The sequence below is a fragment of the Crocodylus porosus genome, unplaced genomic scaffold (genome assembly GCF_001723895.1).
Source record: "Crocodylus porosus isolate Cpor-Errol unplaced genomic scaffold, CroPor_comp1, whole genome shotgun sequence".
In the NCBI taxonomy this organism is placed as follows: domain Eukaryota; kingdom Metazoa; phylum Chordata; order Crocodylia; family Crocodylidae; genus Crocodylus; species Crocodylus porosus.
In genome coordinates this window covers 10,067,399-10,077,429 of record NW_017728918.1, presented here as the reverse complement: position 1 = coordinate 10,077,429, position 10,031 = coordinate 10,067,399, and the positions used below count along the sequence as shown (strand labels likewise).

The 10,031-nt window shown below is 59.5% G+C and overlaps 1 protein-coding gene across 1 annotated transcript in view; it reads left to right on the top strand.

Moving 5' to 3' along the window:
* Nucleotides 1-10,031, top strand: part of OTOF (otoferlin) — a 139,635-nt gene that overhangs the window by 111,595 nt on the left and 18,009 nt on the right. The window contains exons 26-32 of the mRNA XM_019538117.1: nt 1,298-1,459; nt 2,373-2,492; nt 3,225-3,386; nt 4,102-4,264; nt 6,434-6,564; nt 7,705-7,734; nt 8,355-8,486. Coding sequence (XP_019393662.1) covers nt 1,298-1,459; nt 2,373-2,492; nt 3,225-3,386; nt 4,102-4,264; nt 6,434-6,564; nt 7,705-7,734; nt 8,355-8,486 — 900 coding nt within the window. The remainder of the gene's footprint in view (nt 1-1,297; nt 1,460-2,372; nt 2,493-3,224; nt 3,387-4,101; nt 4,265-6,433; nt 6,565-7,704; nt 7,735-8,354; nt 8,487-10,031) is intronic.

Here is a 10,031-nt window from a genome sequence, read left to right as displayed (position 1 = left end):
CCTATGACCCCAGCTGACTTCCTGCCCTTTGGGCGGGGGGCTGGACTCGATGATCTCCAGAGGTCCCTTCCAGCCCTGATGTCTATGAAGTCTATGAAATCTATGACTGTTCTCAGTGGGGGCAGGCGACAGGACAAGGAGCAATGGGCTCAAGTTGCAGCAAGGGAAGTTGAGGTTGGATATTAGGAAAAGCTTTCTAAGTAGGAGGGTGGTGGCGCACTGGAACAGGCTTCCCAGAGCGGTGGTGCAGTCTCCATCCCTGGAGGTGTTGAAAACATGGCTAGGCAAAGCCGTGGCTGGGATGATGTAGCTGGGGCTGGTCCTGCTTGGAGCAGGGGGTTGGACAAGATCTGAGCTCCCTTCAGCCCTCATTGTCTGTGATTCTTGTGTGGCTCCGTGCGGCAGGATGTGGGGAGGCAGGGACCATAACCAGTTTGCAGAGGGGACCCAGCACTTTCTTCCTGCAGAATGGATCCACCGGGGGATATTAAATATGATCATTAGGGTTGCACCCCCACCCGAACCTCCCCAGCCTCTGAGTGCTGGGCGCTGCAGGGGCAGAGGAGCGGGGGGTGGATCAGCCTTGCAGAGACGCTCTTCCCCTCTGCATCCGCTCTGTGCCCCGGGGAGAGACGGGACCCGAGGCTGGAGGGGTCTGGGGTGTGAGCCGGGGGGCAGCTCTGCTGTCCATCATCCACAGATTTGCAGTAAGTGGTGGGGCGTCACAGCATCTGCTGGAAGACCTGGCGAGAGGGTCAGTCAGTGGATCCGTCCATCCCTCCAGGGGCTCCGACACCCGCTGGGACCACCCTGGCCTTCCTGTTTCACCCCTTCCTTCCCCTGCAGCGTGCTCGTATCAGTGCAGCCCGCCTGCTTCTCCCTCTCGCCATGCTTAGCTGCCAGCTGCTGTTTTTGTGGGATTCCCGTTTCCTTAGCCAGGGCCAAAGCATCCAGTCCTTGGGGTTGCAATTCAGGCTGACGTGTAACGACTGCCGGGGCTTTGCAGCTGTCTGCGTCTGCTTGGTTTAGCACCCCAGGCCCAGATACGCGGGGCTTTTGCTCCGAAGATACAACACTTTGGTCTCACTGTTATCAGGCATAGCTGGAAAAGGGGTGCAAACCCCTCACCGCAGCAGCACCTCGTCTGCACCCCGTGCTGGACACCTCATGCCCATAAAACCCCTTAATCCCAACTAACGGCCCCCAACTATGCCAGCTCCCATCCTCCCACCATGCCTGGGGGGGGCCGCGCATGCCAAGGGAAAAAAGCCCATGGTTCCTGTCTCTGTGGTGCCAGGGGAAGGCAGATTTCATGGGCCGCACCTTTGCCAAGCCGGTGGTGAAGATGTCGGATGAGGACTACAGCGGGCCGCGCTTCCCGCCCCAGCTGGAGTACTACCAGATCTACCGGGGCAACTCCACCGCCGGCGACCTGCTGGCCGCCTTCGAGCTGCTCCAGGTAACATCTGAGCCCCGACGCAGCCCGGGGACGTCCATCTAGGCTGCATTTGGGTTGCAGTCACACCAACGGGGGGGTATCCTCATAGCAGAGCACAGACATCACTCCCCCTAGGTCCCCCACCTGTAGCATCTGTCCCCCCTCTCCTTGACCACGTCCAGTGCTGGAGAGCCCCCTTCTTCCCTGGCATCTCTCCCACGGCCTCTCTACTCTGAGACCCCTCACCACGATGCCCTGGACCTGCCCACACGGCGAGCCCCCCAGCCCCTTGAGGCCACCTTTGCAGGGCATTGCAAACTATAACCCCCTCCCTGTCTCTCCCCGTGGGTCTGGATGCAGTCTGCCAGCCCCTTCTGCCGGGCATCGCCCGGGGGCAGGCAACATCCTGGAGAAAACAGACAGGGCTGTTTGGCATGGCAGAAGAAGGGGCATTGCAGCCCCTGGGGCCAGGCACTGAGATGCCCTTTTGGGTGGGGGCCCTGATGTCCAGGTGACCCCTTTGGTAGGGTCGTGGCTTCTCATCTCTTATTTTAATCCAGCTCAGCCTGGTGGTTTTCAAGCACCTTCCTCCCTGAGAGTTGTCCAGGGGCTGGAGTCTGCGTCCCTGCTATCCCAGGCAGCCGTGCTCCTCTGGCAAATAGCCTGGCTCTTGGGCTGTGCACAGCAACCACCATCGGTGGTGGCACCAGCCCATTATACAGCCTTGCAGCTGAGAGGCGAGGCCTGAATGACCCGGGGGAAGTGTCCTGGGCGGGCGGGGGTTGCAGACTGGATCATCCTCTGAAACCATCTCTTCCAGCTGTACCAGCCACATCCGCGATGCCTCGTGATAAGCAGATGCGTGGACATGGACACGTGTAGCCTGGGGAGAAACTGGCTGCAGGGGGTCTAACCAGCCTTGTGTTCCTTCCAGATTGGCGCCGGGGGCAAGTCGGACTTGCCCCCCATCGACGGTCCCACAGACATGGACCGGGGCCCCATCCTGCCTGTGCCCATGGGGATCCGGCCTGTGCTGAGCAAATACAGAGTGGAGGTAATAGCCTTCGGTGGGTCGGACTTTTGCAAGCTGCAGCTTCTGCATGGCTCAGCCCATCGCCATTCGCCTGCCCTGCCATGCAGCATAGCTGGCAGCATTGCCTGAGATGCTGAGATAATGCATCTGCTTTGCGGGGTGGAGGAGCCAGGCTGGAGAAGGACTGGCCTCTCTTCCCTGGAGATGCAGGTCAGGACTGATGCACTGAGCTGTGAGGGGGGAAGGATCCGGGCATTGCAGCTCATCACTTTTGGGGTGCGGGGGGGGGAGTTCGCTCAGCTCCTCTCTGGTCCGGGGTCAGCTCCAGCCAGCATTTCCCCCCTTTGCTTTCACTGGACTGAACTTGGTGCAGTTAACAACAGGCCAAAGGCTGCAGCCGCTCAGAGCCCTGCACCCTGCGCCAAGCCAGCATCGCACATCGATGCCCTCAGAGACTGAGGCTCGCATCGGCAGAGCTGAAGCTCCCGGCAGCTCTGCACCGTCTGCCCGACTCTCCCAACACTAACCCCCCATCAAAAAAGCAAACAAAATGTTTGGGGTTATTGAGAAGGCAATCGGGAACAGAACAAAAAGTTTTATGAGGCCCCTTGATAAATCCACAGTGCGTCCACACCTCGAACCCTGCGCCCAGCTCGGGTCCCCGCTCCTCCAAAAGGAGATGGAAGAACCAGAGAAGCGTCTGGCCCCATTCAGGGCAGCTCTTACATTATGCTCTTGTCTCCTCCTGCCCAGATCCTCTTCTGGGGGCTGCGGGACCTGAAGCGCGTGAACCTGGCGCAGGTCGACCGGCCTCGCGTGGACATTGAGTGCGCCGGCAGGGGCGTCCAGTCCTCCCTGATCCAGAACTACAAGAAGAACCCCAACTTCAGCACCTTGGTCAAGTGGTTCGAAGTGGTGGGTCCTGTCTGCTCCCACCCGGGAGGTCACTGTGATGGGCACAGCCCTCCTTCTTGCTTGTCCGAGGCGGACCATGAATAGGCTCTTCATCAGTGATGCATCTGCAAAGGCCGGTGCAGGGCTAGAGCGCCTGGGGGACTCCCGGGGTCTGAAGCATTGCTCTCCTGCTACGCAGGCTCTGTTGGCATTTTGATTTGAGGACCCCATGCCATGTGGGCAGCGCCCCTCTGAAGCCCCGCTGCATTCGCATAGGATGGGGGAGCTCTGTGCTTCCCAGCACGCAGCCCCCACCCCATCCCAAGGGCTCCAGCATTTCTCCTAGGGTTGCACTGCCTCTGCTAGCTCCTTCCCTCCATCAGATGTGCCCTGCTCTGCTGGAGGGGGAAAGGTCAGTCTGGGCCTTCAGGACTACCGGCCCCCAAATCAGCAGCCTAGGTGATGGAGCAGAAGGGTCCGCTAGGACATCTGGTTGCATGCACCGTGATGCATCCTACAAGGGTAGAGGAGGTGAGGGCACCCCCAGAGCCTAGGCAGGGAGCTCCAGTGGTCCCAGAGAATGGGCTATATCCCATGCAAGAGGAAGGCAAATAATCCACGATGGTCCCTGCTGATGCGGCCAGAGCCAGGAAATCCTCCCCCGACCCCAGGCCCGGCTTCACCCCGGCAGGTGACCCCAGATCCAGCTGTTCACGGCGTTTTCCCTCCTCTCCAGGACCTCCCGGAGAACGAGCTGCTGCACCCGCCCCTGAACATCCGGGTGGTGGACTGCCGGGCCTTCGGGCGCTACACCCTCGTGGGCTCGCACGCCGTCAGCTCCCTGCGCAAGTTCATCTACCGGCCCCCGGACAAGAAAGCCCAGCAGTGGAACACCACAGGTACCGGCCCGGGCCGCGGCAGGCTCCAGGCCGGCTGGAGGGAGCGAGTCGGATGAGTGTGGGGCTCTTGGGGGGAGAGAGAGAGGAAGTGGCATTTCCTGTGCGTGAAAGCGTCTCCCCAAGCCCATGTGAGACCCAGCGCCAGGGTCGGCTGCCGGGGCAGTGTCAGCCAGTGGTCAGGGCAGGGGGTCAGCAGGACTCTAGGCTGTCGGGGAGAGCGGTGGCCCAGGACCTACCGGAGATGTGAGGCCCTGCCAGGCTCCATCTCAGGCATAGCCATGCAGGCTCCCAAGGGGAGAGGATGGGGGTATTGGGGTCCCCTTCATTGCTGCCAGGCCTAGGTGGGGCCGTGACCCATGCATGTGGGTTTTCTGTGGGACGTCCTGTCCCGTGCATGCTCTGTGGCTTGTGGGGGCACTTTGCAAGGAGCCGGGGGTTACGGTCTGTCGGGTGAGAGATGCCATCTCGGCTCAGTTCGTGAACAGAGGGATCCCAGCTAGAGCCTCAGTGCACAACAGCTCCGTCCCCGGCTGAGCCTGGGTGCAGGGGCCAAGGACGCCCCAGCCCACAGAGACCAAACTCCCCCCCCAGGGCCGAGGCATCAGTGCTGGGGATGGGGCCTCTGTCCCCGTGGTGCCTGTGCTGGGCATCTCTGCTCAGCCCCTTGTTGCCTTATTCCCTGGATGGATGGGAATAGGAGTGAGGGGCAGGATCTGCTCCCTAGCAGTCTATGCCACCTCCCTGCAGCGCTGCTAGGAAGCAGATCCTGCCCCCTCACTCCCATCCACATCCATCCAGGGAATAAGACAACAAGGGGCTGTTGAGAGGCCCTGAGCATGAGCCCCCCCAGACCCTAGCCAGGCCCAGGCTTAGCCCCACTCTGCACTGCCCTGTTCCTAGGAGTGGGTGGGCAGGGGGCAGGTACGAGCGGGCTGCGTGTCTCACGTCAGTGTGGGCATCCTTCTCCAGAGCTGGCCTGGGAGACAGGGTGGATGCACCCTTAGCAAGTCTGTGGATGACACCAAGCTGGGGGAAGCAGGAAATAGGCCAGAGGGTTGGGCTAGGATTTAGGGTGACCTAGACAAATTGGAGGATTGAACCTCAAAAGAAATCCTATGAGGGTCAACAAGGACAAGTGCAAAGTCCTGCACGTCGGAGGGAACAGTCCCCTGCACCGGTGCAGGCTGGGGGGGACGGGCTGGGCAGCAGCTCTGCAGAAAAGGACCTGGGGGGACAGGGGACAAGAAGCTGGGCAGGAGCCGGCAGTGTGCCCGTGGTGCCAAGAAGGCTACCGGCATCCGGGGCTGCGTTGGGAGGAGCGGTGCCAGCAGATCGAGGGCAGTGATCCTTCCCTCTGTTCTGCACTGAGGGGACCACATCTGGAGTCCTGTGTCCAGCTGTGGCCCCCACGACAGACAGGATGTGGACACACTGGAGAGAGTCCAGCGGAGGGCAATGAAAATGGTTGTGGGGCTGGGGGACGGGACTGGTGAGGAGAGGCTGAGGAAATGGGCTGATTGAGTGTGCAGAAGAGAAGACCGAGGGGGATTGAATAGCAGCCTCCACCTCCCTGCCGGGGGGCGCAAAGAGGACGGAGATGGACTGTTCTCAGTGGGGGCAGATGGCAGAACAAGGAGCAATGGGCTCAAGCTGCAGCCAGGGACATCGAGGTTAGAAATTAGGAAAACCTTTCTCACGCGGAGGGTGGTGAAATGCTGGACCAGGCTCCCCAGAGAGGTGGTGCACTCTCCATCCTTGGAGATGTTGAAGCCCTGGGTAGACAAAACCTTGGCTGGGATGATGCGGTTGGGGCTGGTCCCGCTTGGAGCAGGGGTTGGACTAGATGTAACCTCTCGAGGTCCCTTCAGCCCTCATGTTCATGATGGCCATGCAGCACCTAGTACCACCAAGCAGGATCAGGCCCTTCCCACTCCAGACATTTCTCCATGAACGTGGGTCCTTTCCCCACAAAGGTGCTTCAGCTGAGCTGGACTTTCCCATCCCCTCTACTCTCCCTGCCGGGGCAGGGCTCTCTTCCTGCTTGACTCTCATTCCCCCCTCCGTTGTCCTCTCTTGTCCCCGTCCGTGCTGCATTCGTCTCCTGATCTCAGTCTCGTGTCTACACTCTCTTCTCTCTCTCTTTCCCTGTCTCTCTCTCTCTCTGTCCAGCCAAGCTGCTCAACCTCTACATGGCCCTGTCAAATGGAGGCCCCTACTCTCACCCTGCAGGCGAGATCGTCGTCAACATGGAGCCAGAAGTTCCCATCAAGAAGATGGAGACCATGGTGAAGCTGGAGGCCGTGAGTATCCCAGGAACCTCTTGCCTCTCGAGGGAGCTGCCAGCCCGCCTGTCTCACGGCGTGTGCAATGCATCCAGCGCCTGGGGTGAAAGGGCCAAAGTGGGGGGAAGCTGCAGGGATCAGCGCAGATCTGGCCTGGCCAGAGAAGAGATATCCGGGGAGCAGAGATATCAAGTTGGCTTGGACCACAGCAGAATAGAAAACAAAGGCCAGCACATGCCTGATGAGTCTGAGCAGCTCCCCGCACGCAACCCGGCAGGGGCACGGCCCTAAGCTCAGCTTGGGGTCCCTGAAGTGCCAGGCTGTTATGCAACGGGCGGTTGGCACCTCCTCCCCCCGCACCCTGCGTCCGAGTCCCCTGCGAAGCAGCGTGTGAGCGCAGCCGCGGGATAGCAGCTGGGGATTCCCGTCGCAGCCCCTCCAGAGGGGCAGAGATGGGTGCACGCGCAAGCTCCTGTGTATGCATGTGACCCCTAGCACGCGGCTGTGCGTGTGTGTGGCAGGCTCCTAGTGTACAGGTGGACATAGGGTGCACACGTGCACACATACGAGCAGATGCACATGCATATGTGTGCACACCTACACACACACACACCACACACATACATGTGCCCACACACATGTATGTGGATACACACGTGCACACTTGCATTCTCACACACACACAGTGCATGAACACCCATACCGAGCCAGGGTCCTACTGCACACGTGCATGGGATTTCTGGATCTGAGTGTAGAAATCACACAGTGTGGCTGCAGGGCCCTTGCACACATGCACACGTGTGCACAAGCCCCTGGCCTGGGCATCTGGGGCTGAGCCACCCCAACCAGCACACATTCGCGGACATCTTCCAGTTCTCTGGATCCCAGTCCATCTCCTTCCCAGCCGGCCCCAGGACATGTCCCATGCCACCAGGCCAAGAAGCATGTCCCAGTAGCAGGCCTCTCGGCCTGCCTTCCTCTCTTGACCTCCCTGCATGTGGAGCTGATGTGGGGCCCTGCATCCATTGCCTTTGTGAGGGCGTTTGCATCTCCCGTGCTCTCTGTGGGTTCATGTGCGAGTGTGCAGGGTGTGGGGCTGCTGCCTGTGCATATGTAACATGGCTGTCTCCTTCCCTGTCCCCTCTCTGCATGCGGCAGAACTCGGACGCGGTGGTCAAGGTGGACGTGGTAAGTGATGCCTGGGCCCCGATTTGCCCTCCTCCCTCTGCCCCGGGTCTGATAGACTCATGGCTGCTTTGCTTCCCTGGCTGCTGATCTGTCTGGGGGTGCTGGAGGGGTGGTCAGGGATACCGGGGGCATGAGCGTAACCCATGGCCCATGGAAGCCCAGGGCATCTTCCCAGACACTGGGATCAGACCCTGCTATGCTGAGCCCTGCTGGAAGTTGGATCATGCTGGTAGCTGGCACTGAGACCCCTGAGCTAAGCTGTTCCCATTATGGGTACCCCTAAAGGGGCTGTTCCTGTCAAGCTGCCCCCCACCTTGGGGAAACCCCACCAGCTCCATTTCCATCCCCAGATTGGGGCAGTGGGTGGCAGGAGGCTCCGGTGAGGATGTGCCAGGCCAGGAAACTCAGGAGACCCAGTTGCTGCTGCTGGTTCTGCTACTGACTCTCTATGTGGCCTTGAGCATGTCACTTTGTTTCCCCATCCTTAAAGGAAGGTCTCTCATAGCACAGACAACTCCCAGGGACTTCCACACTGCCCCGTCCCTGTATCTGAGTGACCTGGACTGAAAGGCTCCTTCACCTTGATCCCATCTTTCTCTTTCCCCATCCTGCTCCTGCAGCCTGAAGATGAGAAGGAGAAGAAGAAGAAGAAGAAGAAAGGTGGAGCGGAGGAGATGGAGGAAGAGGAGCCCGATGAGAGCATGCTGGACTGGTGGTCCAAGTACTTCGCTTCCATCGAGACCATGAAGGAGGTAGGGGCAGCGCTGGGGATGGGCAGGGGCAGAGGCCACGCTATAGGGGACCCCTAAGTCTAGCGTTCAAGGGGCAGATTCACTGCTATGCTCCGGGAGCTTGGCACCACAGTGCTGTAGCTTGCATAGCTGGTATGATGCAGAACTACGGGATTGTCCCATGACTCTGCCCCTCCGTGACACCATGCCTGGAGCATCCTGCTGTGGGGGTAAGAAACACCTCCAACCTTCCCACACAGGTCTCATCCAGTCCTGCTTCTCTATAATGATTCCTCCAGAAGCGTTGGAGTTGGGCATATGACACTGAGCCTGTTCTCCCAGTGTGGTCACTGAAAATTTGGTTTGGAAGTGGCCTCAGGAGGTCACATCTAGTCCAACCCCCTGCTCAAAGCAGGACCAGCCCCAGCTACATCATCCCAGCCAAGGCTTTGTCTAGCTGGTCTTCAAAACCTCCAAGGATGGAGAGTCCACCACCTCCCTGGGAAGCCTGGTCCAGTGCTTCACCACCCTCCGCGTGAGAAAGTTTTTCCTAGTATCCAACCTCGACTCAGCTTGCTGCAACGTGAGCCCATTGCTCCTTATCCTGTCATCTGTCCCCACTGAGACCAGCCCAGCTCCATCCTTTTTGCGGCCCCCCTGCAGGGAAGTGAAGGTTGCTATCAAATCCCCCCACCCCCCGTCTTCTCTTCTGCAGACTAAATCAGCCCAGTTCCCTCAGCCTCTCCTCACCAGTCCTGTCCCCCAGCCCCACAACCATTTTCCTTGCCTTCTCCTATGTGTCCACATCCTTTCTGCAGTGGGGGGGCTCACACCTGGACGGTGCACTCCAGATGTGGTCTCATCAGGGCTGAATAGAGGGAAGAATCACACGCCTCCATGTGCTGGCACCGCTCCTCCCAATGCAGCCCAGGATGCCGGTCGCCTTCTTGGCAGCAAGGGCACGCTGCTGGCTCATAGTCAGCTTCTTGCCCACTGTCACCCCCCAGTCCACACAGGGATCTTAAGGACTCTCCTTTCCCAGCAAATATCCCAACATATTGAGCCTCCGCAGCTACCAGAAAGGCAGACAGAGCACAAGTTACAGCAGCCGTGAGGCTGCTCTTAGCTACTGGCTATTAGCAGGGAACTAACTGTTGCAGAGGTGGCATCCAACTTCCTTTGCTCTCTCTCCCGCTGGCACACAGCTTACCCAGTGCCCCCTTTCCCTGCCGGCATGAGGGGTTTATGGTGGATGCTTTGCCTCATGAGGCGTAAAGCAGGTCCTGACTGCCCACAATTATGAAAGGTTTCACCAGGCTGGTTTTATTCCATGAAACCTCTGGGAGTTGGCTTCAAAATCCCAGGGGAGTCACATCTGGGGGTGGCTATAAGAAACCCTTCCCAGGTAGGTGGTGGTGAAAGGCCCAGTGTGGTCATAAGCCATGCGTGCCATGTCCTGGGTCAGACCCTAGATCCATCTTGCCCAGTCTCCTGTGGCATACGGCAGCAAAGAGCTGGAGGGGAGAGCGAACAGGGTCTGAGCAGGCTTTTCCCCCTTTTCCTCTC